The 16,394-nt window shown below is 40.7% G+C and overlaps 1 protein-coding gene across 2 annotated transcripts in view; it reads right to left on the bottom strand.

Annotated features, from left to right (window-relative positions):
- plekhh1 (pleckstrin homology domain containing, family H (with MyTH4 domain) member 1) overlaps positions 1-16,394 on the bottom strand; it is a 33,828-nt gene that overhangs the window by 12,807 nt on the left and 4,627 nt on the right. For both annotated transcript variants that reach the window (XM_004540212.3, XM_004540213.3), the window contains exons 2-9: positions 15,266-15,437; positions 5,497-5,559; positions 4,888-5,037; positions 4,705-4,788; positions 4,510-4,591; positions 4,220-4,402; positions 2,235-2,983; positions 1,925-2,003 (exon numbers count right to left, since the gene is read on the bottom strand). In XM_004540212.3, the coding sequence (XP_004540269.2) occupies positions 1,925-2,003; positions 2,235-2,983; positions 4,220-4,402; positions 4,510-4,591; positions 4,705-4,788; positions 4,888-5,037; positions 5,497-5,559; positions 15,266-15,409 (1,534 nt within the window). In that variant the 5' untranslated portion in view covers positions 15,410-15,437. The remainder of the gene's footprint in view (positions 1-1,924; positions 2,004-2,234; positions 2,984-4,219; positions 4,403-4,509; positions 4,592-4,704; positions 4,789-4,887; positions 5,038-5,496; positions 5,560-15,265; positions 15,438-16,394) is intronic.

Genomic DNA, 16,394 nt, shown 5'->3' with positions numbered 1-16,394 from the left:
GTTTGAGATTATTATTATTATTATTTTAAATTAATGATTCCTCTGGCTCGTCAGTTCTTTAGAAGAAAACAGTGCATGAAGACACTCCTGCAGCTTTTTCTCTCAACAGGTGATCCAGGAGTTTTTTTTTTCTTCTTTCGCTCTTTAAGTGCCCTTTCTCACTGTCCCTCTTCCCCTCTGTTTTTTTCCATCATCTTTCTTTCTCCCTTTCCTATCCCCTAGTCATGTGTCTCCCGTCTGTAACAACTGAAAATAAAATAAAATAAATAATAACAACAAAGGTCGATCAAATGGACCAATACGGCAAGGCCGTGATGATCCACTTGGTAAAGTAAATCCATTGGGTATCCTCGTTGGCCTTCAGACAACAATTCTGACGGCTAAAGTACCAAATGGGACAGGCAAAAAAAATTAATAAATAAATCATTTTTTTCTGTTCTAACGACAACATCGGACTTCAGCATACTGCGTTACAGGCCGAGCAGGATCTGCTGTGACTTTGCCCCAGTGGGTGTGTCTTGCGCTCCCCTTGGCAGCTGACTCCAATCAGCAATGAGATCATATGGATAAACCCAGACAGTGGACAGCTACAGTGGCAGAGTGTCTTGGCTGTATACATCTGCTCAGTGGAGATAAAGATTTTTTGTTTGTGTATCATTAGACATTTTAACTTTATTCTAACTGTTGTTGTTCTCTTCCTTCACTTGATCATGATAGCAACTTGTCTCTTTTTGGTTAACTAATAATTACAGTAATAATAATAATAATAACAATGAAAATAATAATATTCAGCTTTGTTTTCCTCCTAACTTTGCTCCCTTGCCATCTTTGTTTCAATGCACTCTTACTTCCACACATCTGTGCTAGCTGTGTTAGCCTTCTGCAACTCCAAAGTTTGGTAACCTTCTGCAACACCAGCAAACGTCAAAGACGAATGAGCAGTGTTTTAAGGCCAGCATGTTTCTTGTCAACCAGAATCCATCTATTGCCCCTGACCAGGACTTTTAGCAAATCTAATAAAGCACATCAGTCATTGTCAGGATGTTGATTAATATATGTATTTTAACTGTGCTTCATTTCACACTAAGAACATTTTTTAATGCATTTTACCATTTTAAAAGGTAAAAAGTACTCTACTATAAAGTAAGACAAGTCAGGACAAATCCATTTTTACACATTTTTCTATCCACTGAAAGGAAATTTTTAAATTATCTTCATGTAAAACAAAGTTTAAAAAAATTACTTCCCATGGTTTAATTGGGTGGATACCTGAATTTGCCTGCCACTGATGCAGCTTAAGAGTAAAACATGCCTGGAAGCTGAAAAAGCTGAGCAAGCAGCAACTTAATCCATAACAGTGATTTGGCAGTCAGCTGCATGTACATAGCAGTTACAAATTTCAATCGTCCAAGTGCTGTCAAACTTTAGCTCCTGCATCCTGACAAAATGGATGATGTTGCAGCAATAATTACACCCAGACCAAATCCTTTCATCGCAGCTGATTAAAAAGCAGCCTCTCTATATACCCCCCCTCCAAGGCTCTAAATAAAGACAAGGTAGGGAGGGGGCAGTCCTCCTGGAGATCAGCCCACACCTACACAGGTGTGTGGAGCCTCAGGCCAAAGGAAGTGACATCAAAAGCAGCAATGACAGATCCAAACAGACCCCGCTCAACCCACACATCAACTTAAGCATCAGCTGAATGACATGCCTCTTCACAGTACTGACTCACTTCCCACAACAGAAGCACCACCACCCAAGCTGAAGACACAGATGCAGAACAATGAGCACAAACCCAATGTTATAGTGGAGAAAATCTTTTTTCTGGCATCCTGATTACAGACTTTAATTCCTTGTTATAGTATAACCGTTTTGATGACTGAGTGGATGACTAGCTTCTTGCTTCTGGGTGCAGGGGACTCACCTCGTCCAGGGCTTCTGCCTCCAAGACTGGCCTCTGACACTCTCATTCCTGACTTAGCCACAGCGTAGATCCGACTCTCCTGCAGAAAGCAACACAGTCAGAAATATTCATGATTATTCAACTTAAACATGACTACCACCTTCAAAGAGACAGATAGGTATTTTGGCACTTGGTAAATCTTTAAGGAAACAGCGTGACATACTGCAAAACATTAAGAAAATTAAGGTAATGCATGCATTAAAAAACAAACAAACACAACAAAAAACAAGAAGCATTCATATGTTGCATATTTAATACTTGTCTCTCATACCCACGAAGGGAATCGATGTAAAGGCGGTGTTGGCGGTTTGAGAACTTCCGGATCTAATCGGTCTAACTCTTCTGCAAGCCCCACAAATGAAACCCCATCCCGGGACAGCTCATCTGACGCTGGGCCCTCCACTACTCCATCCATGCTGTCTGGGAGCCCATCATCAATGTCGGTCTCTTCCACAACCTGAGAGAAAGGTGAAGAGGTGGTGCCTGCGCTCTTAAGAGTGGAGGAGGTGGAAGAAGGTGTCATAATGTCTATGTTAACATTGAGGTGGTGGAGTTTGTCCAGGCTGGGCTGAGGCTGGCTGTAGTGCTTCTTGACCAGCTGGATGCTGTCTCTGGGGGTGAGGGGAGTCCGTACCTTAGGTAGCGTCATGCTGGTGCCTGACTGGTTACCCAGTGGCTGGTGAGGTTTGGGAAAGGGATTGCTGGTGGAGGGGGAACGAGACAGCAGCACACTGTTGGGTGCCATTATAAAAGACGACTCTGGAGAACTTGATCCATGTGCCATCTCGTAGGCCGAAGATGAAGATGAAGAGGATGAGGACGAATGAAGGCACTGAGAGCGAAACTTGCTATTGAGCTCATCAGATGAGTTGTCTCTGTCAGAGGACCCTGCCTGACCCTCTGTAAGCTCTGGTGCACTGATGGAAACAGAAGTGTTGCTCCGACTCTGAGAGAGAAGATCATGAGTGAGGTCTCCGAGGCAAATCCCTTTACTGACTTGTTCAGGAGTCCTTTTCACATCTGAGGAAATACAAGAGTGTGATTAAATCTGAGACAGCCTATTAAAGAAGCGGAGAATGCTGATAAAAATGGTTTATTACATTTGTTTATCACAGAGTGCCACGCTTCAAGGAGCTAGACTTTCTTGTAATTTTTCAAAGTGGCCTTGAGCAATACTTTTCTGGGATTTCTGATGGTGTTTTAAAGGTTTTCTTGGGACACTGGATGCTTTTTCACTCATTATCATTCCAGTCCTGAAGAATGATTCATTGGCTTGTTAACTCACCTAACTCTGGCCTATGAATCATTCAAGCATAAAAAAAAAGGCGCCTAACCCAAGGGATGAGCCAGTGATGTATCAACATGGAACAGACAACTTAGCAACACACCAATTTCTAATTGTATCCTTAGCCAATTTGTTACTGTCAGCCACTCACAAAAACACATAATTTCCACCAATTTCTTTAGCTGAATTGATGACATGCCAAAGATAACAGTTTGACAGGCATAAAACAGTATTTTTGCACCAACTAGGTCATTCCCAAATAGCCATTATCCAAAACTGCATATTTCAGCATCGTGTGCAGTGTGTGATTAAAAGAAATTGAGCAAACAACATGTGGAGAACAAAAGAAGAAGTGGTAGACCTAAATAAAATCTCCAGCAGATGAGCAGTATTTGAAAAGTTATGGATTGGCCTTGTCAGACCATCATCGTGTCAGCAACATCACTGAAGCAGTGTGGGATCCAGACCGAGAGCAAAACAAAAGGCAACAAACATCCAAAGAAGAGCTTTGGATGTCCTTCATGAAACCCGGAGAACTATTCCTGAAGGCTATTTAGCACATTAGAAGAAAGCTTGCCTAAGAGAGTTCAGCCTGTGTTGCAGAATAAAGGTGGTCATACCAAATACAGACTTTCAAGCTTGTTAGAATTGTAAACACTGTAGTTCCATTTGTGTTTCCATGTATTAATAAATCACTGGACCCATTTCCCTAGCATAATATAAAGAAATGAGGAGTGTCTCAAGACTTTTTCACAATATTTTATTCATATTATTTAAAAATTACTCTTTGATTTTTTTTTATATTGGACTAATAAGCAGCAATAAACATTTTGGATACCCATCTGAATTTGTAATGGTTTAAAATCAGCCTCAAGTTTCCCCCCATTGTTACTGGTTCTACCTGGTCATGCGATGTGCCCAGCTTGCATTCCTTCCCCATCCCAGCATAATACAAATTAAGGACAGCACACCTGCTGGTGGGGTCTTGATGTTTGAGCTGGCCCTGCGGGAACCTGTCTGTCTCCAGCTGTCATCTTGGGCAGGTGGTGTGCCAGGGCAGCTGGGAGGAAATAGGGGGCTGTTGGGCACCAGGTGTGTATCCATTACCGGGGAAGTGGCCGGGGATGCAGAGGATGTAGGTTTCTCTAAGAGGGCTAGAAAAGAAAGACAACGCCACTATATTTTGAAGTCTGAGATCTCAAGTGTTTCTCTACTTTGACTTTTATAGTTTATAGTCTCTAAACACCTGCACAGTACTCACATTGCAGTTTGTCTTGCAGCAACATTATCTGTTCTGTCTGCTTCAGGTTCGCCATTTTCAGCTGCTGGTTTTCTTGCTCCATCTGTAACTCAGCATATATGCGACATTAACCATAATTAACATTAAGTCAATGTACTACTACTACTAATAAACTATATAAACAAGTTATTAGGGATGCATCCATACATATGTTACCTCTCTTAGCTTAAAGGTGACCCAGTCTTTAATCTTGGCAGCCTTCGCCTCAATGACTTTTGCCTCCTGGGCTCTGACTAAGATCTATAAGCCAGAGAAAACAGGTTTTGTGGAATTTTTCAACATACACCTCATGAACATAAATGGACATTTCTGTTCTTTATCTGATGGCTCCAGACATACCTGTTTTTCCAGCTGCATCTCTAATCTCTTTATTACAGCATCTTTCTCTTGAACCTGATTGGTCAGCTCTTGATACTTTCTGTACAGCGAGCTCTCGGATTCATTGGTTTGTATGTTTGCAGACTTCAGCTTCTCTTCCATGACATGGATCTGAAATACATAATTAGAGGAGTGAATGCACACGCAGGGCCAAAAGACAGCTCAAATTTACGTGGTTGTTTCATTTTGATGGGCACTACACAAAGCCAAAAGAACAGTTTTCTAAGCTCTTAGGTATTTATCGTTTTTTAAAAACAAGAAAAAAGAAAAAGAAAAAAAGAGAAGAAATGGTGCCATTAAATTACCACTTGGGGAAAACACCTGGAGCAGACAGTAATGACAGCAAATTAGAGATTAAACCTGACACCAAAAGTGGCTGAGTATGTGTGATATCTATGAGGATTGTAATCCTAAAACCACACAATCCTTTTATTAAGTCCCATTAAAGGCTTACAAAAAAACTGTCAGGTCAGGCTGGATTTTCTTTTGCTGTAATAATATACAGACACCGTTCACCTACTAAAGATGAGTACAGTGAGTCAAGTATAAGCTGAAATGGTGCCCATCTACCTGTTTTTCAGCATGCTCAGCCCGCTGGTCAGCCTCGGTCACTCTCTGCTCCAGCTCCTGCATCTGAAGCACGGACAAAAGATGAGGTTAAAATGGTTTCTGACTTGGGTCAGCTGTCTCTGTTTGCCAAGGAAGTGGGTTGAAGGCTTGGGTGGTCAAGGGAAAATCCCAGGCTCTCACTAAGTTAAAGGTTGACTTCTTGCCCTCTGTGAAAAGTTATGTTTAATTTAAAGATTAAAAACCATCTACAGGTGCTATTAACACAGATCATACAGGCCTTGTTGTACGGATGTAACTCCAAGCTAGAAGTTTGCCTGGTATACAAGCAAACACCTGCAAGAGTGTGCAAAAGTAACACACTTAGTCCTTAATAATCACTACTACTACTGAAAAGACATTTAAAAGATGAATGTAGTGAGACATTTTTAACAGAGCAGCTATAATAGGAAAGCATTTTAATAGATGGGACATTTCAGAATTAGTAACAGGACAGTGAAAGTGGCAGAGAAAGTAAAATAAAGGGTAATGAGGATTCAACAAAGTCTGAGGACATCTAACAATGAATTACACCTTGAGCAAAAGGACATAGGCATACTGCAGTCATAGCTGAGAGGCCCTCAGACGAGGCTGAACATCTTTCACTCTACTACTTCTGGTCAAACACAAGTGTGATGGAATAATGCTAGGGTGCGTGCACAAGCTTGCGTCACCTTTTGTGCAAGCATGCATACTCATGCTTTCAAAGGCAAACACTGTCCATCCTGCAAGTATGCACACATCTGCAAGGACTGTCTCTCTCAAACACACACACATACAGAGAAGTGTTTGCACAGAATACACAGGACACCTTTTCTTACGAGGTCAGTGACCCTGCTGAAAGGAGAACAAACATACTAATGGATTCACTCTGCTTGAGAGATGCATTTGAATTCCTCTCGAAATTTTTGTTCCCCTTTTCTTTGTCTCTCTCAATCTTCCTTTATGCCTTCTCATCACCTCGACAAAGGCCCCCTGATTCCCAGAATCCAACATTCACAACATTTGAACACTTCCCCGCAGCCGGCTTAACACTCACTAAAGCCAGAGCACATCTGCAATGGGAGATGTGGGTGGAGACTGATGGTTAGTGGTTGGATGACTGCTCACCTCAAGGTCAAAAGCCTTCATCATGAGTCAAGCTCAACCCATACTTGTCTTTATTTAACAAAACGGAATCGGAAGAGGCTAAAAAGGACTTTAGGTAATGGCAAAGTACTGCAGAGGTCACAGTCTGGACTTCTCTGCCACACAGTTTTCACAGGTACAAAGAACCTTCGAAGGAACTCTACCTTGGGAAGTTCTGGGAAAATAGCACTTTTCTAAAAGGATAAGAACTCTGGGAGTGCTTAACATTTTTAACTGATTGAGTATTTGGAACATTTGATTTAGTTTTTGAAACATTGTTGCAGTTTATGCAGTTTGTCGATACTTCAACACAAGTTTCAGCAGAAAGCATGCAACACACGGACCAATGAAAAGGTTCAGATTGTATTAATTATTTACGCTTCTTCTTCCGGCTGGTTAGTTAAGGGGTTACCACAGTAGATCACCCGTCATCCCCCTTCTGTCATACTAACCATCTAAATGCCCATAAATTCATGGATCCTTCTTTCCATTTTTATTGTTTCCTCCAAATGTGTCTTCTCTCTCTTCACTGTCTTCAGCCAACAGTCGGACGGTTTCCACCAAGCCCAAGCCGGCCAACAACACAAGAGGCGGTCATTATTAACCTAACTCATATGAAATTCTTATTGATCATCTGCATGTTTGATTTGCCAAAGATTTTATGCCAGATGCCCTTCCTCGAGCAACCCTCCCTATTTATCCAGGCTTAGGACCAGCATTAGGAGCACACTGGCTTGTGCCTGAAGAAATGCCTCATCGTGTTTAGTGGACAGAAGGAGTTGGTTGTTTGATTGTGGGTCATGGGATTAAAGTAAAATCTAGCAAACACTCTTAATGTAAACCCTCCTGTGTGGTCTTTACAGAAAGTCAAATTGTACACATAAGGCGCTAGAACTACAGTCATAAATTAGTTTGATCAAAGTAATATGGAGTGACAATGATAAATGAACAGGAATGCTTTTGAATACAGTTTTTAAACAGTCTGTGCTGTTGCAGCGATAAAAATAAACCGAGTGCTTGGATTGATTTGATTAGTCAGTCTATATAATCAAATGGCTAAGCTGATGGCAACAAACTGACCTTAAGCCTTGAGATATGGATACAGACAGTGTAATCTGGAACTGTTATTTAAGCTCTGGTTGTTTAGTTATGGAACAGTCCAACTGAAGTCCGAGTTGCTTAACAGGAGTGACACAGTTATATTAGCTATTCTGAATCGGTCAGCCCACAGTGCAACACATCACCTTGTGCTGCTGAGAATTCTTAAAATAGATAAGCTGGAAATTAAATTTTGCAGTTGTTTCTCTAAAGTTATTCTTTAGAGAAAGAACTAGTAAGCAGTTGATAAACTACACTGTTCCCAATCCTTTAAATCCACACTAATTTGACTAGCAATTACTGCCTTAGTGGCCAAAGATATGACCCCAGAAAAACACATCAGTGAGCCACACTTTTGCACTGGGTAGTTTATTTGGAGTCGGACCCACATACATGTCTTACTGTCATAAATACTCTATAGGGTAGCCAATCCATAACTGAAAATAGTCTCCAACAAATGCACCTCCCATTTGTGTAATGTAAAACTTGAGAACCCAGCTGTTTAACTCTTTTTAAAGGATATGCTGATAATAATGTTACCAGATTCATCCTTCAGTGTGTGTCTCTCACACACTCGCAGGCAAAACCTTGTAGGTAATTTTGTTTTAGGTTTATATTGACTGTGTCTTTCCCTCATGGGAATTCATGCGGGACTGATAACAGAGTGGTGGAGATAAAATGAAAGCAGGCAAGAGACAGCAGATCATCCATTTCCCAGGCAGCTAACAGATATGTCACAACTAAAGATCTGTTTGCTTTTGCTGCCAAAACCAAGTGACAGAAATCTGAGCCCACAGATTGTATTTCAAGCCAGCTGGCTTGATTATCTAAATCGGAGATTCTCCTCCATTCCCAACCCAGACTCGCCTCTACCAAAATCATTTTCATTCTGTTGCTTTAAAACATTTGCACTCATGTCAGTAAGATAGATCTATTGGGCTCAATAACTGCAAGAGGTTCTGTGGTGGCAAAACAAACCCAAAACATCACCCCTCCACCACCGTGCTTGACAGTTAGTATGAGATGTCTGTGCTGATATGCTGTGTTTATGGTGCTGCACATTATGACCAAAGATCTCCGTGGTCTTGGAGATGTACGGAATAAGGATGCATTTCATTTTTCACAGGACTGGATAACTGTGAAAATGTTTTTTACATGACTGTATTCTTTAAGGATCCCAAAATGTCATAGTTACAATTAATTTTCTTTTCTTTTATAATACTTATGGTTAACACTGATCACAAGGGCCACTACATTACATTACAGAGAAAACTGTAAAAGATAAACCGTCTAAAAACGGGTTTCACAGTAAAAAATTTGCCTACTGAGGCATTCCACCTGCCTCCCAATGTTAAACATCAACTTTGCACAGTTGACAGCTAAACTCTCCCACTCAGTTATTAAATATTAAAACCGCTTTTTCCCCCTCAAAACAAGTTAAAGAAATAAAATACTGAGAAATGATAATAATACACGCATAAATACGTGAGGTGAGCATTAGGCACCGGTTGCCATTATGCATTTCCTTATGTTTAAATTAACTTTTTACAATGAAACATGCATGGACATGGGGAAAAGAGGTAATTTTATCAGCAAGACAGACGATAAAATGTCAGAAGGTTTCATAGGCTACAAAGAAGTTAAACAGTCTTTATATCAAGTCCAGACTTTTACAGTTAAACTATTAAAAAGGCGGCTGATCCAAACAAGTCTCCTCATGAAAATAAATGTTTATGCACACCAGTGTGTACTTGGTGACCTCTCTGCAGCCCTCCTTGCTGACTGAGAACACTTGTCTAAGTCAGATAACAGCATTTTACTCCTGGGGCCATGTAAGGCTTATGGGAGAGATTAATTCAATTTGTCCAGCATCCAATTAGCCAAGTAATGAAAGGAAACCTAGAAGTGGGAAGGCCACCCAATTTAAAAATTCCTCTGAATGAGGTATAGCCAGGACTGCCTAATTAGATGTGAAACTCTAAACTTTCTGGATTTACCTCCTCAAAGCTCCAAATCCACCAACTCCCATTGAGGTTTCTGATTGAACTTTTCATCTAAAAGTCACCTCTTGTGAAGGGTCCCTCTGACTTCTAAAGTTTTCTTTTCTGTACAGAGTTAAAAAAAAATGTATTTGTTAAAAATGCTGTGAATGGCAGGTCAGTTGTAACTAAATGTATTATTTTAGTCATTTCTAGGGAGGATTTTATTGCTTTGATCACTTCAGTCAGTGTGTTTAAATGAAGTTTGCTAGTTTTGTTTCCTTTAGATTACCGTTCATTTGTTAACATGTATGCCCTCCCTTCAAATTATTAACTTTGGCTTTTTGGTGGCTCCAAAAGCTGCATTTGCTATTTTAGAAACTCTTCAATTCTTATGGAGAAGTTTCTTTTTTTTAGGCTAACTGCCAACCACCATAGGTTACACTTTCCCAGTCTACAGTTAAAACTCAAACAAATTCCTGAATGCAGTAATCTTCCTGTTACACTCCTCGCATAGCAAATGGGGCATCTCCTTCCCTCTTTCTTTTCTCCTTCACTCTCCGTCAGCCTTTCGAGATAAATGCCATGTCACAGGCAACCGCGTCAATTTTTTTTTTCATGTTTTTCCATACCAAAGTGGGTCAATGTGTAAAACACTCCTAACTTGGCAAGAGAGGAGATGAAGAGCGTGAAGCAGTCTTTCCAAACAGCAATAACATGACGGAATGGTAGTCACTCAGCACCCTCCCCCCTCAAGAAAGCTCAGAAAAAACACACTCAGCAGCACGGGACTCCACTTAAACCCAGCTCCGCACTGTGTGTTTGTGTTTGTCAGAGTTTACAGTGTGTGTATATGTTTATAACAGAGCGAGCGAAGGAGTAAGTGAGAGATTGATTAACCTTTTCACAGAAAAACGAATGTTTTAGCAGCATTGCCAAAAAGAACATTTAACAATGAATGTGTGGTTTTTATTGGACAGAAAATGAGAAAGAGAGTAATTAGTCACTTTTCAAAAAAATAAAAAGTTTGAACTCTCGTGTTTTAGAAATGAGAAACAAACAGTGAGAATATACAGTATAGCTCCCTCACACATGCACTCCAGGCCTGAGCTTTTCTAGTCATTACATGGCGCAGCTGCATGCATCTGACATTGAACTGATTTCACCCTTGCAGGCTCCAAGCACAAATTATGTCTGACCTTAAAGGTACAGTGTGTAATATCTCTGCTAGATGTCGGAGATTGGAGGTTACAGTCAACTTAATTCTGTTTTCTTACCCCTCCTAATTCAAGTGCATAATCCTAACAGTAGGACAGAAAACTCTGGCTGCTGTTTATCTGTGACAAGTGGGCGCTGTCAGTCTGCAGTTTACCTCAGCTGGTGTCCACTGTTATTTACTCTGGAGTAGATTGTAAACTTTATGAAAGGAGACGGTATACGAGTCGATGAGGCAACTTCTGTCGATGACAGTGAAACTCATGCGAGTTCTTGAACTTTTCTATCGGTAATCTCTGCTATTTTTGGTACAACACCTTTTGTCTGATTTCACCCAGCAAGAGCCAGTAACTACCTGAACTAGTGGTGGGTGGATCGATCCAAATATTGATTATATCAATACCAAGTCGGCATCGGTATTGGATCGATACTAGCCTGGTGAGATTGATTCTTTACTTTAAGTTCCGCTCTTGTTTGCAATGCTGTGGTTTCAGGAAAGACAAAGAAGCCTGGTCGCCGGACTCACTGCTGCTATGTCAGCACAGAACAGGCACACTTTGCTCCCCCTACCCCCTCTTGTGTTTAGCTGTTGCGCTGTCACGTGACGTGACTAAGGCTACGTCCACACTAATGCGTTTTCATTTGAAAACGCATCATTTTCTCTCTGTTTCGGCCTCCCGTCCACACCGAGACGGCGTTTTCCCCGAGTAAAAACGCGCTCTTGAAAAAGCATACAGTTCAAAACTGAGCTGTCCCGTCGCAGTGTGGACACTCAAAAACGCAGACTTTCAAAAACGATGATGCATTTTAGTCATGTGATGCAGTCATGTGACCAATTACACAAAGATAGCGCAGGGCATTATACAGCAGTTGTTTTGTTTGCTCTCAGACAGCCCTATTAAAGATTAATATCAGTCTGTACATGCTCCAGATAGCTTTTCTTCAAATTATTTAATTCTCACTCGCTTTGGTAACTTTGTACTTTTTGTGTTACTTGCAGCAACAACTCCACCTCATTGTTAGTCCATTTAAAAAACTTGGTGCTTTTCCTCGACCTTTTGCCGCGACGTTTCAAAGAGCCGGAAAGTAAATAAACGGCAGACAGAAATGAGGCAGGTAGAATCTTCTTGCGTTTCACGCATGCGCAGTACTAGAACGTAAGCATTTTCGTCCGTTTCAGTGTAGACGCACAACTCTGTGAAAACGACTGAAAACGCTAGTGTGGATGTGGAGTGTTTTCAGACGGAAACGCCGTTTTCAAATCTATCCGGGCTAGTGTGGACATAGTCTTAGACGCTTTGGGGGAGGGGTTAAGTTGTTTACATAATATTTATATTTTCACCAGTTGTTGTTTGTTGTTGTTGAGAATTTTAATTGTAATTTTTGTATTATAGTTTCTCAACAGTACTTGTTTGTTTTCATTTGTTTACTGGTTTGCATGCATCCACCTTATTTATTGAAAAGTATCGGTATCGGCGATACTGGCCTGTATTTACTTGGTATCGGATCGATACCAAAATATGCAGTATCACACACCACTACTGTGAACCGTTGCCAACCAATCAAGGAATACAGATTTTTCCCTAGCATGTCCAGTATTGATGTTTTGCAGACATGTGACCACTAACCATGTGACATTAACTTGTGGGCAATCATACTGACAATGTAGGGTCAAGTAAATAAAATCACAGACACCCAGGCCTAGAGTCTAATCTGCTAACCATGTGGCAACCACTAGTCGTGAGGGAAAAATTAATATTCTGACTGATTTTGAGTAGCTATGAGTAGTTCCTTCAGCAATCACAAGGAAAATGATTCCTAAAGCCCCAGCCTGCAGACCAATCAGTGACCTCCTGGCAACTGTCTCTTCAGAAACTTTTTCACACTTTTTCATGTTTTAATATCACTGAGTTACTAGGTAGTGAGTATTTGCAATGCGGTGAATACGATGTGAAATTAAACCATGGCAGTCTGTATCAACCAAAGCAATCACTCAGAGGTTTTTGGTTCAGCGTCTTCTTTATGGTTTCATCCGACAAAAGCCAGCAACATCCAGGAAGTAGTGTCAATAGGTCGGGGAACACAAATCTTTCCGTAGCAGCCTGTGGTTGTATTACATCCGATATGGTGGACAACTTTCACATAACGTGCACAGTACTTGATACCAATACCCAGGAAAATCCTTGATACCATAGGGAAAGAAATTAAGAGGTTGCTTTATAAAGAGCTAAGCAATATAAACAATAACATCAGTAACAATATTGTGTTTAAGTTAGATTACTGTAGTTCATTTGCAATTTAACAGTAACATACAAGATGAACTCGGTTGCGCTCAATATTAATTTTATCTCTTTATAAGCTTATTGGTGCAGCCATCCACAACAATTACAGGGTTATGTCTGGACTGTAAACGTACTGCTGACTGACTGACCGAACCACTCCACAAATCTGGAAGTGCAAATGATAAAGCAAGTGAACACTGTGGCAAATAAAAGTACCTGAAAGCTATTCCGAACTCAAAACCCGTCCATATGTAAATCAGATCAACACAAAAATTGATTTCTGCTGCTAAACTCATGCTTTCCTCCAATCCAAACATTTCCAGTTTTACCAACAAATCTTAAGCAGAAAGCTGAATCTCCTGATGACAGCTGATTACTTTCCAAAGTGTCTGGTAGACAGGCTTTACAACAGCCACAGTTTTACAAGCATTTGGCCAGCGATTGGCGGTTATTTCCCCAGCTTGAGGGTAAGCACCAGAAGTGAGTTAAACGGTAAATATTCCTTTTGGCTTAAACTGCAGCCAACCTCTGATGACACACAATGAGTGGACTGAGTGTTTACCAAATAAGCTGGGTAAGCTCATCTGTCTTCCCTTGCACTCATAAACATACAGTCATCCAAACCTGTATTTCTAACTGAGTCACGTGCTTTAATAGTTTCCTCATGCACAAAACACTTTAAACACACTGCCAGATCACAAGAAGAAGAAGGTGATGAAGCAATGTGATCTGAGTGTTTGTTCAGAACATCTAGCGGCATGTCTAATTTTGCAGATCAAAGTAGCATGATAAGTTTAAATCAAATTTCCATAATATTATGGTTCAAAAAGCCAAAAGCAGTTCATACTAAACTATTCGTGCCACATCACTGCTATATTAGGCTCAAACTTTAAAACTCAGGCTTTAAAACTCAGTCCTTACCAAAAAAAAAAATGGTTCTGAGGCTTGTAAACCAATATTTTATGATAAATTTACCACGTTTTTGTTTGACAGATTTCTTGGTAGCACAGTCAGGCATCTATCTACCAACCTCCAACTCTACCACCTGAGCCACAGCCGCACACATGTTTAACCTTGTACAAAAACTAATAAGACAGGATTTGAGCTCCACTACATGACAGCTATAACTGTGTCACTTTGACTGAATAAGGATCAGATTATAAAGGCCCCATAAGAGCTTGACTGGTGTTGAAATGGGAATCATTCTTGTGTATTAAGGAATTTACACTTGGTGATAAGTAACTGCACACTCCTCTAAAAACTTAGAGTATAATGCCGTCTAGAACTATTGGCCTGTTCAGTACTGTCAACTCCTTGTATGCATTTCTAGCCTACTTGTTTGCCATCATTTTTTAATTTATCAGCAACAGCATAACCACCCCAATGGAAGGACTCATAGATGTGATCAAAATCAAGGAGATTGCAAAAAACTTTCGGAATGGATATGAGGGTCAAATATGTTTTGATAATGCTCCATGCACAACCATGAACGCTGGCAACAATGTAGCCATTTATGTAGGTCACATTTTAGACTCTACAGAGAATCACGTCTGAACTCTAAATCAGTCTCGTGTTAACCGCTACACCATGGAGCCACTTAAACTTCTTTTGGCTGCTCCATTATTTGCATAGTCACCTCATTGTAGACACACTTCCTGACGCCACTCTTCCAGGGGTTTTGCATCTCTTCCCAGTCCCAAAACCATTCACATGCAATCGAAATGTCTTAACCAATACACCATGGAGTACTAATTAAGCTCTCAATTACACTTTTAACAAAATGAAATGAACAAATTAGCATTTGCACTAAGTTCTAAAGCAACATTACCATATTTCTATGTTACTGTAGTATAACTCTGAACCTGTAAGAGTTGGAAAATTGTGCCAATAACTGTTAAACGTCCCAAATGTCAATACAGTTCTAGTGTCTTTTAAAGAGGGAGTAGTAAATGAGTGAATAAGAGAATGATTTGGGGATTTTGGGCAGAGTTTCTATGTGTAACTACTACCCATGATGCTTTTCACTCTCACCTTCTCTGCCAGCAGCTCTCGGATTTTCCCTGCCTGGAGCCGGAACCTCAGCAGCTGCATTTCAAGAGCGATACAGCGTTTCTGCCAATCCACACTGGCCGCTCCAGCGGCTCCTGCCCCGCTGCTCTCCAACACGTCAGCCATGGCGAGAATTCAGGGCTCTTCCTCTGGACTGAAATACAGAAAACACAAATCTGCTTGTAAACTTTGGGCCTGCATGGTTTGACTTTAATAGTTATGAATGGGCTGCACAAACTTGAAAATTTGCAAATTTGATCAAAGACTGAAAATGACATCCCTGAGCAGGAGGTTAAAAAAAAAAAATCATCCTGGAAAGGCATTTCCCTACGAGGCTCAGCTTCTGTTTTCATTTACAGCACAAAACCTTTGCTGACCACACTTCCCATGATTCACTGACGAAACGTGAGTAAGGAAAATACTAACAATGAATCCACAATGACACAAGTTTAATGAAAGCTTCCTCTTACTTTCTGTGTTGCTTTGTGACACATAAAAAGAAACCTACATGCAAACACAAGTGTTAGGCACATAAATAAACATTGTAGAGAGATCACCACAGGATTATTTTTTATTTGCCTTTCCTATTGGAGTGGAGGGCCCACTCCTGAAGACCTTCTATGACTCTGTGGTGGCTTCTGCTATCTTTTATGGCGTGGTCTGCTGGGGCGGCAGCATCTCTGCTGGGGACAGGAAGAGACTGAACAGGGTGATCCGAAGGGCCAGATCTGTTCTAGGATGCCCTCTGGACCCAGTGGAGGTGGTGAGTGACAGGAGAACGGCGGCTAAGCTGTCATCCCTGATGGACAACATCTCCCACCCCATGCAGCAGACTGTGACAGCACTGAGCAGCTCCTTCAGTGGGAGACTGCGGCACCCACGGTGTGGGACGGAGAGATTTCGCAGGTCTTTCCTCCCCACTGCTGTCAGACTCCATAATAAAGACTTTAACTGATCAAGCACACACATCCATACATATGCAATAATACTAAGTGCAATAATCCTTTCTGTCATCGTTGTATTTTTACTCAGTTGTATATAGTATTTGTATTCTATTTTTATCTTATTGTATATTTATTTTATTTTATTCTACTGTATATAGTATTTTATT

The sequence above is a fragment of the Maylandia zebra genome, linkage group LG19 (genome assembly GCF_041146795.1).
Source record: "Maylandia zebra isolate NMK-2024a linkage group LG19, Mzebra_GT3a, whole genome shotgun sequence".
Classification (NCBI taxonomy): domain Eukaryota; kingdom Metazoa; phylum Chordata; class Actinopteri; order Cichliformes; family Cichlidae; genus Maylandia; species Maylandia zebra.
The sequence above is the reverse complement of the archived record's forward strand: the minus strand, read 5'-3'. Positions and strand labels throughout refer to the sequence as shown.